This window comes from Mus caroli, unplaced genomic scaffold (genome assembly GCF_978045245.1).
Source record: "Mus caroli unplaced genomic scaffold, Mus_caroli_1 scaffold_8, whole genome shotgun sequence".
NCBI classification, from domain to species: Eukaryota; Metazoa; Chordata; class Mammalia; order Rodentia; family Muridae; genus Mus; species Mus caroli.
The window spans coordinates 27,738,792-27,758,274 of NW_028227263.1; the positions used below are offsets into that span (position 1 = coordinate 27,738,792).

General features: G+C 43.8%; 2 protein-coding genes across 3 annotated transcripts in view; both read left to right on the top strand.

The window, feature by feature from the left end:
• Smg1 (SMG1 nonsense mediated mRNA decay associated PI3K related kinase) overlaps positions 1–1,937 on the top strand; it is a 103,975-nt gene extending 102,038 nt beyond the window's left edge. For both annotated transcript variants that reach the window (XM_021167439.2, XM_021167438.2), the window contains one exon: positions 717–1,937. In XM_021167439.2, the coding sequence (XP_021023098.1) occupies positions 717–794 (78 nt within the window). In that variant the 3' untranslated portion in view covers positions 795–1,937. The remainder of the gene's footprint in view (positions 1–716) is intronic.
• A 4,887-nt stretch (positions 1,938–6,824) lies between these two features.
• Arl6ip1 (ARL6 interacting reticulophagy regulator 1) lies at positions 6,825–16,577 on the top strand. Its single transcript, XM_021167984.3, has 6 exons — positions 6,825–6,984; positions 9,157–9,290; positions 9,888–10,007; positions 13,382–13,499; positions 14,158–14,242; positions 15,023–16,577. Exons 1-6 carry the CDS (start codon positions 6,949–6,951, stop codon positions 15,139–15,141), a joined length of 612 nt encoding a protein of 203 aa, XP_021023643.1. The 5' UTR covers positions 6,825–6,948; the 3' UTR covers positions 15,142–16,577.
• The last annotated feature ends 2,906 nt before the right edge of the window (positions 16,578–19,483 follow it).

Here is a 19,483-nt window from a genome sequence, read left to right on the forward strand (position 1 = left end):
TACTCCTCACTACTTAGTACTTTCCTCTTAGGCAATCTCTTGCATAGTCGTTTAAGCTATATGACTGCTCTAATCATCCTCCACACTCAGGCTAACACTCACCTTACCGTTCGGAAAGTATCAGGAGGGTGACAATTTTTGAAGGTGTAGACTCTTTAGTTCCATGAATACCTGTGTGTTTTTGTCCAAAGTTTTCTCCTGTTACTGTATCTGTACCACCCCACCCCACCCCAGGGTGCTGGAGATTGACCATTGGTCCTTATAGGTGCTAGGCAGATACTTTACTGCTGAGCCATTCAACTGTTAGTTGTTTATTTTGAAAAATGTTTAAAAGTTACAGAAAAGTTGTAGAAATGCCATACTTTTTACCTAGACTAATCACTTCTTACCCACATTTGCATCATTGATTTTGTTCTAAACAGAACCCTTCATGGTATTAGCACCCCTGGGTGGGGGTGGGGGTGGGGGTGGGGGTGGAGAGGCTCTTACCATTCCTAAAGGTCTAAGGGTTCTGACTTTCCTAAGACCACTGAGCTTGTTGCATTCTCTGTGGTCATGGAGAGTGCTACATCATTCTACCAGAGTGTAACCTCTCCTCCTTTGGGTGAGTCGTTTGACTAGAAACTTGCTCTTGAGACAACTCATGCAATTGGTATATGAAATGTGACCTTTCTGGTTCTTAGTGATTTTCAATTCTGTCCTGCCTATGTTCACAGGTTGACTATGTCATTAAGGAAGCAACTAATCTAGATAACTTGGCTCAGCTGTATGAAGGTTGGACAGCTTGGGTGTGAATGGCAAGACAGTAGATGAGTCTGGTTAAGCGAGGTCAGACATCCACCAGAATCAACTCAGCCTCAGGCATCCAAAGCCACATCACAGTCGGTGGTGATGCATCTGGGGGCTTACTCTGAGGAAACCTAGGAAATCTCGGTGTACTAGGAAGTGAATCCTGCAGGACAGCTGCACTCAGGGATACGCCCAACACCATGGCCAGGGTCAAAGGTGAAGAAAGCAAGCTCACTGCCTGCACACGGAGATTGTCTTTCTGCCACAGAACAGCTGCAAACGTGTCAGGAGGTTAGCTGAGAAAGAAATCGGGCTGCTGCGGAGCACAGAGTGACTTGGAACTCCACTCCACCTGACCCTGTGTGCACAATCCAGGAAAACAAACCCCGCTCAGAAACAAGAGAAAGCTGGGGCCGCGAAGAACTCACAGCCACGGAAGAGTTGTTGCATTCAGATTCTTGAGAAACATTTGTTGCTCGGCAACAGTACTGGTTGGGTTGACCAGTTAAGTACCAAAAGGCTATGCTGTATGAATTTCAGAAATGGACTGAAAAAATGGAGAGCAGTGTAATAGACACACACTACATCGGAAGAACTGACTTCTGAAACGAAGAGATCCCACTCCTTCCCATCGCTTACCTGTTCCCCGGCTCCCCGTTGACCCACCCTGGTAGATTAGCCAGCTGTCAGACTCACTTTTATTTCAATCCTTACACTTCATAAACTTTTGTCTCCACATTGTTACCATATTTGGAGACAGAAACAGGAGTTTCTCCAAATCCAATGAAAACATGGAAAATTCAAGGATTGTTTAAAGGTCTGTGATCATCACATACAAGATGTAACTCTGGTTATTTCAGTCATATCTGTGACTCTATCTATCATGTACAGTTTCCTGAATTGTCACTGTGCATCCAAACGCAATGAGTCTAACAGACACTGATTTCATGTGCACTCCCCTCTGCTTACAATGTGCATTTTTTTGGAGGTCATTCAAATTTCCCCTCTTCTGTGATTGCTGTAGTTTCTTTCATAGAAAGTAGCTGATCTGATGTAATCTTTTACCTTTTAAACAACCAGGATAGAGAACCTATTGGAGTTTGCATTGTTGATGACAGGTTCACAATAAAGTGACGTTCTGGTGGAGGTAGAGTGAAATGTTTTTTAATTCAGTTTTCTCATTTGATACTTTTAATTTACAAAGTGTAATTTTGTTTTATGTTTTAAAGTGTAAATTAAAAATGCTTTAGTTTACCTGGCATTTGGGGTATGCTCAGTAATGCCTACCAGCAGCATCTTTAATTTCAGCTGGTGGCCTGTGATGGGTTCTGTTTACCTTTTGCAACATTTTATAGCTTGCTGTTTAGTGACTAGTGTGTAGTGAGTCACGATCAAGGCATCCTTCAGCTTAGCATTTTCAGTACTCACTGCTGATCCTTGGTAGAAGTGCAGACTAGAATAGAGCTAAAAAATCACGTATCAACACAGAATAGCACACGGTATTTTGAGGTCCCCCCCCCCTTGCATTTTAGCAACTAGTGTGGTGGCCACTTAATTTGCCAGCCTCTCCAAGCCTGAAAAGGTCCAGGTGTCTCTAAGCTCTTCTCTGACTGCAATGAGTTGAATTCTAATCCTCACAGGATGGATGCCAGTGCTGGCGCTTTCTTAATTATGAGTATTGAAAGGTGCTGTTTTCAGTCTCCACATGTCTGCTGACAAGTTCAAGAATCTAGCACATTGCATTTGGTTTTATTTGTTGATTTTGAGCCTTATTGTCACAAAACAGCCTAGCTGGAATATTAATGCCATACTATATTTTGCATGCTATTTTCTTCCCTAGAGGCATTGAGGGCAATTGCACTTTGGCTCTCTCAAAGATGTGTCATTTTCAGACATTCTTCATGTCGGAAGAGCTTTTGTTGTAAGGAGAAAACCAGCTCAGACTTTTGTCCCTGTAAGTGATGATAGTGGTCAGAAATGGCTTTTGCTTTGGTAATAAGTGAATTTTATTCCCCAAGAGTCTCAGGCATCAGAAGTACTTGGCGTCTTAATCCAAGCAAAAATAAGACAGCTTAAAAAACAACCAAAAAAAAAATGTGCCTCTGGTGAATTATCCATCCTTTTTTTAAGTGTTAAACTGGTCTTTGAGAGAATAGTGCAGATAAGAGCGGCCAAGGACTTCAAAGTTTGTTGATCACTGCACTCTGGATAAAACCCTTGGCTTCCTGTTCAAATAGCCTTTCCAGGTTTAACTTCTGTAAGGAGCCTCAAGTGAGAAAAAACAAAAACAAAACAAAAAACCCAGGGCCACTGGGGGAATGTTTTATGAAATCATGTAGAGTGCTGTAGTTTTGAAGTCATCCTTTTTTTGATGACAAAATACCTGTGGAAAACCAGGGATTTTCTTTTTTTCCTCAACTTCTTCCTCTCTTTACTCCCTACCCCTCTCCTCCCTAATTCTGTCTTCCTTCTCTCCACTCTGTTAAGGTTCAGAGGGTACAGAACAACCCCTTCTATTTCAGAGTACCCTTGAGAATTGACATGTATTTCCATTAGTTGTCTTTAATTAGAGTCAGTTGATCTCTACCAAGCTGAAGCCTAGTACCTACGAAGCTGTTTCTTTACCAAAGTGTCTTGTTTCTGTTTATGGTCGTGAGCTGAGCACGCAGTTTGCTAGTTGATTGGACACTGGTGGTGAGTTCCTTTGAGGTGTGAGATTTCTATGTGAAACTGATAGGTCTTGATCTACTTTCCTAGATCACTGATTCGGAGCTCCAATCCCAGGTTCAGGGTAAGAATTTGTAATGCAGAAGAAAGACTCCCTTCACTTTGCCCTTAACACTTGCCTCTGTTATCTAAGCTTCGTCAGTAGATTTCTTAATTTCATCCAATGTTTGGTGTTATCTGCATTGTTTTTTGTTTTAATTGTGGTTGTTCTGATGTGTGAAATTTAAGGAAAGAGCCATTTAATAAATGCCAAGCAAGGCAATGCAGCCAAATATTAGAGTTGATGTGCAGTCTTAGGTCCTTTTTAATCTGGGGTATTACAGGCAGTACTTTAAATCAGAGTCTTCCTGGCCTATTTCCCTCCACCTTTTTGTAGTTACTCGGGGGCTTGAGCAGTACTAAAATCAAAGGAGCTGGTTCTTCTTTTCTCCCAATCTTTTCTTAGTAATGAACACACCTACAACTAGCCTGTCACTCCTAATCATACACAGCAGATGTCAGTGCTGTGCTGGTATTAGCTGGATTTCCTGCAGTGCAGGGATGCAACCTTGCACATGCTAGGCAAGCTCTCTAACCCTGAGCTGCGTACATCCTAGCCCTTAGAGCTACCACCCTGAAGCATCTTGTTTCCTGTGTTCAGATGCAGATGAAGACCAACATTGTTTTATATTGTTGAATTTATAAAATGCTAGTAATTTAGAACCCTCCCCCCAAATCAAGGAGGCAAAAAATAACGCACTAGTCACTGAAGTTCATCTTCAGTTACCTGGATAGGATAGGTAGATTCCTAACAGTGCTGGTGAACATCACAATGCTTTGCAAAGATTCAAGAGGAGGCAGTCACTGTACTTTGCCTGCTTTTGGGCCTAGATAACGTCACTGTCTTCAAAAAGCTAACAGCTTAGGTTTGAAAAGGCAACCATGTAGAGAAAGAAAACTTGACAATTGGAGCTCACTGGGAAGTTCTAGTGCTAATGTTAAAAACTCAAATCAGCTGGCTATTTGAAGATGGCAAAGAATTGGATATAGTTTTGAAATTTTATTTTTCCAAAACAGGATGATTGGCAGTGGTTGTTTTCCCTTTTTCTGACAGTGTGGTTCAGCTCCTGTTTCAGATTTCTGTGTTATTTTTTAATTTACAAGTCCCTTAAGTTTCTACCTGGAATGTCAGGTGGCAATTACATCACATTTCGTGTTTTTTTTTTTTTTTTTAAACCTTTATTTAAGAGTAAGTTGAACTGAATCTTCCTTGTCTTAGTAACTTTGTACAAATAGTGGCTTATTTTTAAGTTGTAATGCCTCCTGATGGATATAATTTTGTGCTTGTATTTAAGATTAAAAGTTGAATAAATAACACCAGCTTCCTGAAAATGTCCATAATGCATCTTTTGAAAAACAAAAACACCTGCCTACTTTACATTAACATGGTAAAGATTGTATGAAATACCTGTTTTTCAAAAAAATAAAAATAAAGGTTCAAGTCTTAAAAAGATAACAGTATCTAAGCTCTGAATTTATTGAGTAGATCCCAGAAAGTTTGTTTTGGAATAGTTTTTTTTTAAAGATTTATTTATTTATTATACATAAGCACACTGTAGCTGTCTTCAGACACTCCAGAAGAGGGCGCCAGATCTCGTTAGGGATGGTTTTGAGCCACCATGTGGTTGCTGGGATTTGAACTCTGGACCTTCGGAAGAGCAATCGGGTGCTCTTACCCAATGAGCCATCTCACCAGCCCTTGGAATAGTTTTGTGGCTTTTTTTTTTCATATTATCTCTCCAAATTAAAAAATTTCTCAAAAAATGTTTTACTCCCTCTTGAACAGCGAGTTAATTATTTCAGTAGGAAAGTTCTTAGATAAGAATCGACACCTTTAATCCCAGGGGAGGCAAGGATAGGTGGAATTTCTAGGCGAATCTGGTCTATAGAGCTAGTTTCAAGACAGCCAGGACTGTATGAAATGTATGTAGCTTAATTTTAGCAATATTTAAAACAAAACTGCAGAGCCTTACTTGTGAGTGAAAGCTCTGAAAGAAGAGAGTGTCTGGAAAGATCTTGTTCATTTGCAGTGCCAAAGTTCTGAGGAAGATTTGTGTTACGAGCTTCATCATCTGACACATTTCAAAAGGTCACGTTTGTAACCTCTGAGCCGTTTGGAAGGTTAGAGCTGGATTGGGACCTGGGACTGGCCTAAATTTAAATTTTACTTTGGGAACACCGACTAAACTAAGCTTTCTGAGGCAGTAGCCAAGTTGCCAAGGAAAAGCTTATTACTCTGCCCTCTCTTAGCAAAGTGACTGCTCCTGGTACCACCAAGATGGACACCTCATTGCTTGGTAGCAGCTGTTTGGGTCCTTTTGTTCTCAATCCTGAGAAGGAGGGAATTCCAGGCTTTACAATTTTTGATGATTTCTGTATCAACCGAAGTCATAATATTCCCTCCACCCACACACACAATGAGCGTCCTTCCTGGTCAAAACTGTTGTCTGTACCTTCTAGTACTTTCCACAAATTCTATGACAAATTGTATGCCTCTTTGACAGAGCCACCATAGGCCAGGAAGGGACCAGGTGATCTCTCACGTTTCTCTTTAACCTCCAAGGCCTTTAAGGAACCTGGTAATTAAGGAACGAAAAAAAAATTTTTTTTTAAATAATTTAAAATTAGTTGAAGGTCTTTTTTAGCCTGGCTTCCCCATAAACCCATTAATATATCAGTCTGAAGCCCTCCAACATTCGAATTGCTCCTCTACTCATCCATCCCTCCGAATGAAGCGCTCCCCTAGCTACCTGAAGTACTCATAGAGCACCCCGCAAATAATTCCCCCAAAGACTGGCTGCAAATGAAGCCCTTTAAGAGTTAGTGCATCTTCCATGTTCTCAAAAGGCCACAGCTGGGGAGAAGGCACAGATAGCGCTCACGTGGGGCAGCCAATACTTCAGTCAGCAGGTGCCACAGCAACCTAAAGAGTCCTTTGCCCTTCCAGCCTCCGCATAGGATGCCCTTGCGCATCCCCCGCGCAGCTGAGCGGACAGGCGCCTGAGCGGTTTTGAGATCCAGCGCAAGACCGCTAGGAACTAGAGAGGCCCCAGGATTTAGGAAGATCTGGGTGAGAGACTAGCTACGGCGGTTGAACCGCTTCCTTCCGCTCCGCCTCCCGAGGGCCACACCCCTGCACTCTGATTGGTCAGAGTCTTTCAGCTTCGCTCTCCTTTGACCTGGATTTCAAGTCATGCGCTAGCTGCCGGTTGGCCCGACTTCCCAGAAGCCGGAGTGCGGTCTACCCAATGAGGGGCGAGTTTCGCGAGGGCTGTCGGGAAAGGCAGCTAGTCTATATAAGCAGCCTGCGGGGCGTTCCCCCGCGCTCGGGTTGCCTTGCTGGTGTAGGGGTATAGTGTGTGTTTGCTCGTTGATAACCGCGAGTCTGGAACGATGGCGGAGGGGGATAACCGCAGCAGCAACCTGCTGGTGAGTTGCGGTGGTCAGTCTGTCCCCGGAGCTTCCGGATGGGCCTCCTGGCCTCGGTGGACTACCAGGGACAGCCAGGCCTTATATCCACGGTGGAGATCGCTGCTGGCGATCCCCAACGTCTCCCGGAATCCTGCACTAATAATGCTTGGACCGTGCGTGAGGAAGTGTGAGAAGGGGGCTGTGGCAAGAAGGAACCTGGGTAACAGGTTGGGGCACTCGGCCGCCAGGGGCCTTGTCTAGCGCTCCGGCTCAGGCCGGAGACCTACCTGTTTTGCCCTTTGATCTTAATCTCATGTTCCGTAGATTATTTTTAATCATGATTCCTTTTCCCCTAAAACTTGGCGCAAGGGTAGAGGGTCAAAGGGCTGCTACAGAGAATTAGTTTATCGCTGACACAGAATTTGTTGGAGCTGGCTGGTTGGAGTTCACCGCAGGAAGCTGAAAACGGGTTCTGCAGAAAGGACAGTGGGGGATCCTGGCACTTGTCTGGGAACTGGCGAGGGACTCACGGGACTGGATGCAACTTTAAAAATGATTAGCACGGATTTGACGGAGCTGCACGAGATGATGGTATTAGAGGAGGGCGCGTTTGCTTCATTACAGGTCTTTGTTTTTGGTTTTTAAGGCTAGGTTTTCGTTGACGAGGCTATCCTTGTATTTGTCATCCTCCTGTGCTGGGATTACAGTTGCGCATCACCAGGCCCTGCTAGTTTCACATTTTTAACTGCATCACCCACCTAGAGCGAAAGATCTTTTTATTTTTTTCTGTATTGTCATTCTCCAGAAAAGGCAGGCCATATCAGAAATGAAAAAAGCAATCAGCTTTTAATGCCTGCCTTTTTACTGCTAAGTGCCGACAAGATTCTTCGGGACAGTTTTGATTAGTGCAAGATTTTCAGTTTGTATTTGTGTTTAGAGGTGCATTCCCTGTATCCTTAAATTCCCTACACACACACACACACACACACACACACACACACACACCATACAATAGAGATGCTTACCCTGTACCCTTAAACTCCTCCTACACAATACCAACAAACAATTCAATAAGAGGATTAATTGCTGTACAAGGAAACTATCCTGGGAGAGGGCCTGATCACTAACTACTATTTCCATCATTTTAAGGAGAGCAAGTCCATTAGTCTTGGATTTCCTGGATTGAAATATATTAACCTCTTTTATGTCTCCGTCTCCTTATCTTAAAGTAGAGGTTGTGAGAATACCTTTTTCCAGTTGTTTGGAGCATCAATTGAAGTATAACATGTAAAATGTTTAGGATTTCTAGTATGGGGTGATGTCAGAAGTACTTAGTCGCATATCTTTATTAAAATTAGCCTGAACTGTTCTACATTTGCATATTCCTTTGTGAAGAGTTGATAGTGTCAGTTGGGCTTTGTGTGTTTGTAGTTCCTGGATGTTGAATCCAGAGTTCTGCACAAACAGGTTCTAAATACCTTCTGTTACCAAAGTCCCTGATAGATTCAGGTCACAGTAGCCCATGGTAAAGGTCTGCTTTTGGCTAGTTGTCACATATAGAGAAAAATTTTGAGATTTAGTTGAAATTCTATCATTAATGATGAGGAGCCATTAAGTGCTGAGCTCACATAGTTTGGTTGAAATAGTTTTCTTTAATTCCACAGTGACTGCCAACATCAGAGTCATTCCATTATACAAAGAGCTATTTTAGAGATTTATGTACTTAGTGTTAAGGGAAAGGTTCTCCTGATGGATTTAGAAGGACTTAAATCAATAAAATGGCCAATCAACAGATCAATGTCAACCACCTGAAATGAGCAAACAGAATATTCAATTTAGTAATATTCTGAGCACTGCCTCTTGGCTCTGTGGCTGCATTTGGGGATATTAGTTTCCCATATTAAGCTCACTTTCATGAATATTGAAATAAATTGTGAAATCTTGGGAATATTATGATACATCATGGACATATGGCCCAGTGCTAAAATGACCATTAAAGCCTAGGCTTTCTCCTACCCACGGATTTTCATATTTGGTGCCAAAATTACAGGTTTTCATGACTCACCTTGTTTAAGATAACCATTTTGTAAAAGGCATTTTACGTGTTTTTGATGCCTGAGAAAGTACTCTCTGAGCCACCAAAGTGTTGAGATTGGCAAAGTAACAGTATTAACTGTTGATCATGTGTAGGCCGTGGAGACTGCAAATCTTGAAGAGCATCTGCAAGGCTGGGGAGAGGTGATGCTGATGGCTGACAAAGTCCTTCGATGGGAAAGAGCCTGGTTTCCACCTGCCATCATGGGTGTGGTTTCCCTGCTGTTCCTGTAAGTGAGATTCTATTGCTAAATGCTCAGAGGGTTCATAGCCTGTGCTTAGAGAAGCTTTTGTAATACATAATCCAAAAGGAATGCCTTTATTACAAGCAGCTTGCCCTCTTTCTAGATTTGTAGTCCTTATGTAAAGTTGTAACTTGATGCAGTTGAGTAAATCCCAGACACACAAACTCTTGTGTTTCAGCACTCTTACTTTATTATATTCCTTCTAGTAAATTTTGAGGACCTAGCTGGGTGTGGTGGCCCACGCCTTTAATCCCAGCACTCGGGGGGCAGAGGCAGGCAGATTTCTGAGTTCGAGACCAGCCTGGTCTAGAAAATGAGTTCCAGGACAGAGAAACCCTGTCTCGAAAAAAATCAAAAAAAAAAAAAAAAAATTGAGGACTCCAGAGGTTTTTGACTATTGCTGTTTACATTAACCGCTATAGCTGTGACGACATCATGCCATGGTGCTCCTAGAGAACCACTCTGAGGAAGTTAGAAAGGGAGCAGCACCATCTTTGAGAATCGAGGGTGAGGGAGTGAATAGCTTTGCCTGGGAATAGTGACTGTTCTCTAACCTTGGTTAATTTTCTTTGTTTTTAATAGGATTATCTATTATCTCGATCCATCTGTGCTGTCTGGTGTTTCCTGCTTTGTTATGTTTTTGTGCCTGGCTGACTACCTTGTTCCCATTCTAGCACCAAGAATTTTTGGCTCTAATAAATGGTAGGTGGCTCTGCATGATAAGTGTGCTGTGGTTAAATGAAGACCATTGTCTGCCCATCAGATGTCTGCTGGAGTTAGAGTCATTGCTCTTATGTGAAGAATTTCATACCTGACTTCAGATGTATATCAGAAAATTTCAGTACTTCTAGCTCTGTCCTTAACTTTGGTGGAAAACTTGCTTTTTTGTTGCTTATTAAGTTTTATCTCTATACCTTAAGTAAGGGTATTTTTTTAAAGGTGATATTTAAGTAAGAATTCCAGGACTCTCTTTTGTTGTTGTTTTTGTTTGTTTGTTTTTTATTAAACTATGGATGCTTATTTGGGGGTGAGATCAGACGGCAACTTTCCAGAGTTTGTTCTCTTACCATGTGTGGGTCTTGGGGATTGAACTCAAGTCAGAAGGGTTTGCAGCGTGCACCTTTGCCTGATAACCCTCTCAGTGGACCTTGAGCTCCTTTGTTTAAATGCATCTCTTTGATGTGTGAGTCCTTGCTTGTGTGTACACTTGAGGACAATCTCATGTCAAGCAAGGTCAGTAGCCTGTTCTCTTTTTAAATGTGTTACATTGTATGGTCACCAACTTTCCCCAAACACAACAGTATTAGGTCATTATGGCAACTTAAAAGCAGGTTGAAGGACACCCCAGGTGTTACTCATTCTTGCTTTCACTGGTGCACCTTTTAATCCCAGCACTTGGGAGACTGAGGCAGGCAGGTCTAAGTTCAAGGCCAGTCTGGTCTACAGATCAAGAGATGGTATAGGCTACACAGAGAAACTCTTAAAAAAAACCCTACTTATAGAGGTTATTAGACTTTCAAGCTTGATCTTTGAGCTAATGATTGGTACACACTTCTAATCCCAGTACTCTGGATAACAGACATTGTGAGATTAAGGCCAGAGTGGGCCACAAACACATAACAAACTCGGGGCTTGGCTTGGCTACATAGACATATTCTGTCACAAACACATGCAGTGCTCCTCCACACATCCCAAAACAAACCAAGAGGGATGTTGTGTTTAAGGTTGAGTGAAGGGGTGCATTGAGGCAGTGCAGGAGTGGTTGACCACATGTATTCTCAGTCGATGAGAGTAGGTGCTGCCTTGGATACACTGAGTGTTGACTTCAGTTTTACCATTCTCAAATGGTCACTTATGATGTCCTAAAATTATAGTTAAGTGGTTAAGGATTACATTGATAACTCTTTGAACTTCCTGAGGAATGTTGGCTTTCTCAGTTTTGATCCAGACATCAAGCCAGGCACTGGAGGTGTAGCTCAGTATTTAAAGTGCTTGCCCAGAACACATGGTACCCTTAATTCTCTTCTCAGCTGGAGGAGTGAAAAAACACACATAATGAACAGAGTAGATTTTTCTATCAGCTGACATTCAGTTGCTTAGTGTTCTGCTTGTACTCTTAATTTTTTTTTTTTTTGTATCCAAATGACAGCAACTTATATAATCTAGCAATGGGAGCTTTATTATGTACCTTCCATATCTTTAAGAAGAAATTCACATAATTTGGGGGAGTTAGATTAAACTCTGATTTAAGTAAGCATGTTTCTTTATAATGTATCAATGTTAGATTTGTTATTCAAACTGCTTTTCCCTTGCCATGGGGAGTTAAAGCTATTATATTTGGGGACGTTTATGACCTTGACATTAGCCAGACAGCAGTCCACTAACTCCTAATCCTAGAGGAGAATCTTCAGAGAATAAACAGTTAGTGTTAATAGCATCAGTGGAGAAAGTTTCTGCTTTGATTATCTGCCATGATGCTGTGGGAAAGAAGGGACAGTAGCCACCGCCTGGCCTTGACCATGGACAGTTTGCAGGATCTGAGAAGTCCTCCCACCACTGCTGTACTTTGCCAGGCTAACACTAGAGGAGAGAGGGCAGTGCGTCCTCAGCATGGGTCCTTTTTAGTACTGGACCTGTGCCACAAAAAGAAGAGAGAAATAGATTAGAAATGAGAAAGAAAAAAGGGCTTTTTTAGAGAGGCCTGTCATTTTTTTCTCTCCCTGGGATTGAACTGAGTTTATAATGATTTGGTCTGGTCTCTGACATTTTAAAATAAGGGTGTGTGGAGCCAGACCTTTATTCCCAGCACTCAGAGGCAGAGGCAGGCGGATTTCTGAGTTCAAGGCCAGCCTGGTCTACAAAATGGGTTCCAGAACAGCCAGAGCTACATGAGAAACCCTGTCTCGAAAAACTAAAAAAAAACAAACCTCAAAATAAGAGTGTATATGTGTGTGTGTGCTCATTGCTCCTTCACCCATGTACACCCGCCCCTGGCACATGTACCTTAGCATGGAAAAGTCAGAGGTCAATTTTTTAGTTTGTTTCTCTCCTTTCATGGGGTTCTAGAAATTGCACTCAGGTCCCCAGGCTTGGCAGTAAGAATCTTTATTTTCTGAGCAATCTTGCTGACCTGGTGTAGAAGTTATTCTCCTACAGATACTCAGATGCAGCTGCTCGGAGCCCTGGTGGGCACAATGCAAGGTTCATACTATTCGAAGTATGCACACACGGACTGGTGAGGTGGCTCACACAGCGGTGGTGCAAGCCAGCAAGCCTGATTACCTGACTTTGAAACCTGGGGCCCACATGGTGGAAGGAGAGAACCAACTCCCACGGGTTGTCCTCTGACCTCCACACGTATACCATGTCATGTACTTAAACACATATGAACACTCACACATAAAATAGGTAAAATGTAAAGAAAGAGAATATATGCATGGGCATACTTTATGCAGGACATAATTCTGTTCTGTGAAAGATGTCTTAAAATGTAGTCATTTTGGGGGCTAGAAAGGTCTCAGAAGTTAAGAGCACTTGCTCTTCTCTGGGGGACCTGAATTTAATTCCCAGTACTTAACAGCTGTCTATAACTCCGGGCCCAGGGGCTTTATTGCTCTCTCCTGGCCTCTGCATGTAGCGGGCACTGCATGTATGTGGTGTGTAGATGTAGACCCAACACTGATACACATAAAGGAAGACAGGTTTTCACTGTGGGGGTACCTTCCTGTGTGCTCAGCCCATGGGAGGTCAAGAGTCTTAGCTGTCAGCCAGGGTATTGTGGCTCAGGCCTGTAGTCCTAGGACTTCACAGTGCTGAGACAGAAGGATGATGAGTTCAGAGGCAGCCAAAGAGTAAGATTCTGCCTTAGGAGCGGGCGTGGTGGTGCACGCCTTTAATCCCAGCACTCTGGAGGCAGAGGCAGGCGGATTTCTGAGTTTGAGGCCAGCCTGGTCTACAGAGTGAGTTCCAGGACAGCCAGGGCTACACAGAGAAATCCTGCCTTGAAAAACAAACAAAAAAAGATTCTGCCTTAGGAAAATTAACTAAGTAAATAAATTGTACCATTCCTTTTCTAGGACCACTGAACAACAGCAAAGATTTCATGAAATCTGCTATAATCTAGTAAAAACTCGACGCAGAGCTGTGGGCTGGTGGAAACGCCTCTTTTCCCTAAAGGAAGAAAAGCCGAAAATGGTATTTATTTATTTTTAACTTACTGAATGTGAAGCAAAATCATGAGTTCACTGATTTCAGCCTAGTGATAGCATTGCTATGAATAAAGTTTAATACTTACTCCCCTTTTGTGTAATGCTGACTTATAAATGTCTCCATATCTTAGCTTTGGTTTTGGTGGGAAGTTGCTAACTGGGAAGGTAGCTTAGTTTATGTTATAAGTATTAATCTATATAGACACAGTAATTCTAAGAATAATTTATTTACATTCTATAAAAGAAAATTAATAAAACATGGTATTATTTTTCCTAGCCTTTAAAAAGAAAACTGTTTAAGCTGGGCGTGGTGGCTCACGCCTTTAATCCCAGCACTCGGGAGGCAGAGGCAGGTGGATTTCTGAGTTCAAGGCCAGCCTGGACTACAAAGTGAGTTCCAGGACAGCCAGAGCTACGTAGAGAAACCCTGTCTCGAACCCCCCCCCCCCCCCAAAAAAAAAGAAATGTGTTTAACCCCCCGCATGAAGCTGTATGTGTAACATACAGCATGGTCTTTGGAGCTATGTAGTGTTGAGGCAGGCCTTCAGGCTGTGGTTGCTGCGTGCAGTGTAGAGGGGCCGTGCTTCAGAGTTGCACTGGCTGGCCTGCTGCTGGGAGCTAAGTTGTCACTCTTTTTTTGCCAGTACTTCATGACCATGATCATTTCTCTTGCTGCGGTTGCTTGGGTGGGACAGCAAGTTCACAACCTGCTTCTCACCTACCTGATTGGTAAGTCATTGAAGAAACATCACATGTTCAACTTAGCAGGGAAGTCTGACTGTGGTGTGTAGTCAGTAAATAAATTGAGTGTTCACAGGGCCTATGGGAGTGGAGCAAGGTGAGAAGGAAAGGGTCCAGTCTGTGCTGGGGTCATAGCTCAGTTTGTGCCCTGTGTCACCAAGGCCTGGGTTTTATACCCAGTACTGGGTAAAGCTGTCATTCCAGCCCTAGATGCAGAAGGAGTGGAAGTTCAAGGTCATCCCTTTCTACATGCTACGTGTCGGGTTCAAAACCAGCCCGGCTAGAGATTCAAGTCAGGGCTTAAGATAGAGCTCCATGGTTAAAAACATGCTTGGTTCAATTCCTGGCTCACAGCAACCTATGACCCTAGTCTCAGGGCATCTGATAGCCTCTGCTGGCTTTTGTGGGCACTGGGCACACATATAGTCCACATATATACTTCTAGACAAAGCACTTGTGTATACACATAAAATACAAATCTTTTTAAAAAAGACTGATCCCTTTTTTCCTGGAGTTCATTAAAGCCAGGTAGGACGTGAGCAAAGAGGAGTGAGATAGAGGGCATCGTGGTGTGAGCGTGAGTGCACGCTGGCTCCAGGCATGAGCGTGAGTGCACCGTCAGGAGGCACCCTGGCTACAGTTTTGGGCTGAATCCTGATGGATGGCTTTTGTGTCACTTCTCCACAGTCCACCTGCATTCAACTGTAGTCATCTTCAGAGAGTTAAATATTGTCTCCTCAATTTCATTTTTTTTTTTTTCATTTCTAGTGACATTTGTGCTGTTGCTTCCTGGACTAAACCAACATGGGATCATTCTGAAGTACATTGGAATGGCCAAAAGGGAGATAAACAAACTTCTCAAGCAAAAAGAAAAGAAAAATGAGTAGTGTGGCTGCTGCGGAGTGTGCCCTGGCCCTGGAGCAGTTGTCCAGTGCCGTCTGGGCACTGAAGTGTTACAGTGGCTCATTGCTTCCCTCACTCTGCCCTTGTTAATAGAAATTCTCACAGGCCAGGCTCTGTGTGGGCTCTAGTGCCAGGTGTAGCTGGGTACATTCCTGTCAGTATGACTTGCTTTCATTTTTGACAACTTCCTTCCTTTAAAATACTAAGTGGTGAACTTTACTGTTTTGTACAGTGAACTGTGACTTTGCATAATTGTTGATGTTTGCTTTAGCTATATTCAAGGTAGTGGTCTGTGGCTACAGGAAGCTGGTTCTACTGTCTGCTTCCACAGTCTGCTTAACAAACTGTCTTTGTGAGTACAGAGATTGGGTTTACCACTTCTGATGAGGAGACCACTTAAAATTCATTCCTGATTTTCCACTGTGGGAGAATACCCATGGAATAAGATAAAAAATTAATTCCACACCCTAGTGTGTTTAAGTTCCTCTCTCATAGGAAACGCAACAGTTTCAGGGAGCATTGCCCCTTTGTTCCTGTGAGGACTCTGACAGGCTTTGACTGACCTCTCATTCCCTTTGCACTGCTTCAGGTTAGTTCTAGTCCATCATGGCCTTTGAGCAGCAAGCTTTCAGAAGATTATATTTGAGGATTGTAGCAGTTTCTTTGTTTCAGATTTTCAGCTGACTCAAAATGTTTGTGACTTTTCTGTAAAGGCAGCCAGGGATAAAAGTATCCTTTGTTCAATGAGTAGAAAATTAGGTTATCTATTAATATTTAAGACCAGGGGAAAAAAAGGCTTAAAAGTAAGCCTGGAAAATCTCACTTGTTTTCGTAGTATTGGCTGTATTTCAGTCCCTCCAGCTTTGCACTTGAGAGACAAGTGTTTCTGCTGTTTGACTTTCCCCTTGACATTTCTCAGAAAAATGCAGGGCTGCAGCTGAGAGCAGACTGCTGATTGGTGACTCTGGACTGCCTACCTTTTGCAACTCCTTAAGCTTACTGTGATCACGTGCCCTCTCAGTAGGGGGGCCTTTAGAGCAGTTGAAATCTGCAGAACTGAACCTCTGAGGGCCAAAATAGGACACAACTCCTTAACCCATGAACTAGCTGTAACAAAGTTTGTGGATCCATGCACTGATGCTGTGAAGCCTGCCCCTGTGTGTATCTGTCTCTGTTCTCTCACCTCCCTAGCACTGTAAGCAGCGGTGCGGTGCCTCTTGTAGCATGTGCGTTTGTTTTTTATGTTTCATGACCCCCACTTTGATTTTACATGTTCTCTTGTAAATAAGCCTGCCTTCCTACCTGGAATGTGTGTGTGTGTGACTAATACATGTTCTACGAGTTAACTACTTTGGCAGTTTTAATCATTTCTTCTACGTTGTTTTGTGGTAAAAGGGGAAAAATTAAAAACCAGTTGGAACCCTTTTGTCTCACTTTCTTTGTTAACTCTGAGTTTATGAATCTAACTAGTGACCTCCTGTTGTCATTGGAGCTCTCTAAGGTACCCATGTCAGATGGAAAGGGAGAACACTGAAGAGGAGGGGACAGTGGTGGCTCAAAAGATTGTGTACTTAAGCTCCCAAAGCAGGTGGTTGATAATCATCAGTAGTTGATAATCATTTGCCTTTTAAAATTTGGGTGTCATAACTTGTGGTCTCATTGGGAACAGGCTTTACCCTTAAGCACACTTCCCTTTCTGCAAGTTCAAGTAAAGTCCATCACAAATCCTATGGCTTTGAAATTGCTGACTTGTAATCTCTTGAGGCCAGCCCTGACTTCATGGGAAGACTTCAAAAGTTTAAAAATCACAAAAGAAAACTCTGTTCTCTCATTGTGGTAATTGCTCAGGTCAGCTGTGTCTTGAGTGCCCTCCTGAGGTTCTCTCATATTCAGGCTCACATGGAGACAGACATTAGGACCTGTGCCCTGTAGGTCTGGGCCTTTGGTACTTCTAGGCAGGCTCACATAAAGCCTGGGTAGGCCTTTGACTCCTGGCCCTTCCTCCTTCCCCTCGAACAGTCATGTGTCACTTCATCCAACCTAGTTTTTAAGTGTAAGGTGTAGTTAAATGCCAGCAGCTCATCTTTCATTAGTTCTAATTTGCCTCTAGCAAATCACAAATGTGAGTCAGTTTTTACTGGGTTCTTTTTTTCCACTTCCCTCCAGCCCAGCCACCCCAAATTTTCCAGTTTCTATATGCACATGCCCTCTAGGAGCTCATCAGCCTAGGGCCATCTAGATTCTGTGGCACACCAAGGTCACATAACACACTGGGATCAGGTAGCCAAATCCCCACAAAACTAGGATCTCAGACTCATTAACTACCACCCCTCCCCACTGCTGCTTTGATCTGAATTCCTGAGGTCATTGCTGTTGGGTCCATGTTAAGGAAATTGGAAGACTGGATGTGAGCTTGAGGTCAGTCTGAAATAGACCTGTGCTCAAAATCCTTATAAACCTTGGGAAAGCCTGTGGTCCTTTTGTGGGGTGCATTATGACTGGGAATGAAGACTTCCCCTGAGGTGAGAGAACATGAAGGGGACTCTGGCCGGCCCGAGCATGGCAAAGATGGTTCTGGCAGGCCTTTTTCTTCTCCCTTTCTCTTTTCTAAAAACTATTAGGTTACATTCCTAAAGCTCTCTTATTTGGTCACTTCCTTCTGAGGCTGACTACCAAGGTCCAGCAACCGAAAGTCCCCTTGCGGCTACCCTAATTAACCTGTCCAGCCAGAGTTACACTTCATCCCAACAAGAGGTTTCCCCCTTTCCCCTCATTAACTGTCATTTGTTCAAGGGCCACACCTGTCTCCTCTCTATGCAGAGGCAGTCCTTTGTTCCCAGGACTTAATATCCTTTCCCTCCCCCTCCCTTGTTCCCTTCTCCCTCCCCCTCTATCCTCACCCTCTTTGTCTCTCATTCCCTGTCCTTTGTTCCTCTGGGAGAAATAAATCTTGTGCCAAACACTGCTGAGCACTGCCACATTTGTGTGGTCTCTCATCTCAAAGTTACTCTGAGTGGTTCTATCATCCCTGTTTTAGAGATGGAGAAACTGATTTGTCCATTCAGTTTTTTCTTCAACTATATGTCGAGGGCCTACTATGTGGCAGATGCTTCTCCAGACTTAGTGTGAACAGCAATGAACAAAGCTTCCGGAACCTCTGTAGGCTTGAAGCTTAAAGGTCCAGGCTAGGAGTCAACAGATTCACTTCAGGTGTAACCCCAGTTCCCAGGCAGAAGTGAGGCAGACAGATCACAGGGCTACATAATAAGAGGAGCAGGAGGAAAGGGAGGAGGAGGAGGAGGAGGAAGAAAAGTGGACCATAAGCCAGGCATGGTGGCACGCGCCTTGAATCCCAGCACTCGGGAGGCAGAGGCAAGCGGATTTTTGAGTTCGAGGCCAGCCTGGTCTACAGGGAATTCCAGGACAGCCGGACAGCCAGGGCTACACAGAGAAACCCTGTTTCAAAAAACAAACAAGAGAGAGAGAGAGAGAGAAGCGCACCATGGCAGTAATCCCTGTTACTAGTTAAGATTTTCATGACTCTGGGGACAGCATGGGCCACTACTGGTCTCCAAAAGCCAAATTCAAGCCAAACCAACCAAAACAATAACAACAACAAAAGCCAAGTGCGGTGATGCACGCCTTTAATCTCAGCACTGGGAGGCAGAGGCAGGCGGAGGCTAGAAGTCCGCTTGGTCTTCATAGTTCCAGCCCAGCCAGAGCTACCTAGTGAGTTTCATTGCAGCAAACAAAACTAAACGCAAGAACCCGCAGTGGTGTTAATGCCAAGATCCTAGAAGCTGAGGCAGGAGGGCTGCAGCAAGTTTCAGAGACTTGCAGCCCACCATTTCTAGTTTCATCCGCCCCTCCCAGAGGAGGCCCCGCCCTTGCATTGGTTGTCCTATAAGAAATCACTTACAGGGTTTTGGTTGTTTTTTTTTTTTTTTTTTGGGTGTGTGACCATGAAGTCTCGCGATAGTACTTCCGCTTCCCATAATTCCGTGCGTTTGCCCGGCCCACTCTCTTTCTGCCATCTTCCCTCGCCGGTGAGTGAGTGCTTGTGAAACTCCGTGTTCATCCGTGTGGTATCTGCGCCATCCCTTTACCCCGTGTTCGCTTTCGGAGTGCCGTGGGCCTATAGATCCCTGCAGGGGCCGTAGCCTCCGTCTGCCGGGGTCGGGGGCTATGGGTAGCACCTTGCGGGAGCCGGCGCACTGCAACAGGCCGGGCTCGGCTCGGGCCGGCGGGGACGGTGGCCGGCGTGGGCCCTGCAGCCTCCCGTGTCTGCGGGCGCTCTGGAGTCCCGAGTGTCCCACGCGGCCGTGG

Coding starts and splice junctions, on each gene's coding strand:
- Arl6ip1 (XM_021167984.3), top strand. CDS start 6,949: ATGGCGGAGGGGGATAACCGCAGCAGCAACCTGCTG. Junction 9,291..9,887: donor GTGGTTTCCCTGCTGTTCCT/GTAAGTGAGATT, acceptor TGTTTTTAATAG/GATTATCTATTATCTCGATC. Junction 13,500..14,157: donor AGGAAGAAAAGCCGAAAATG/GTATTTATTTAT, acceptor TTTTTTTGCCAG/TACTTCATGACCATGATCAT.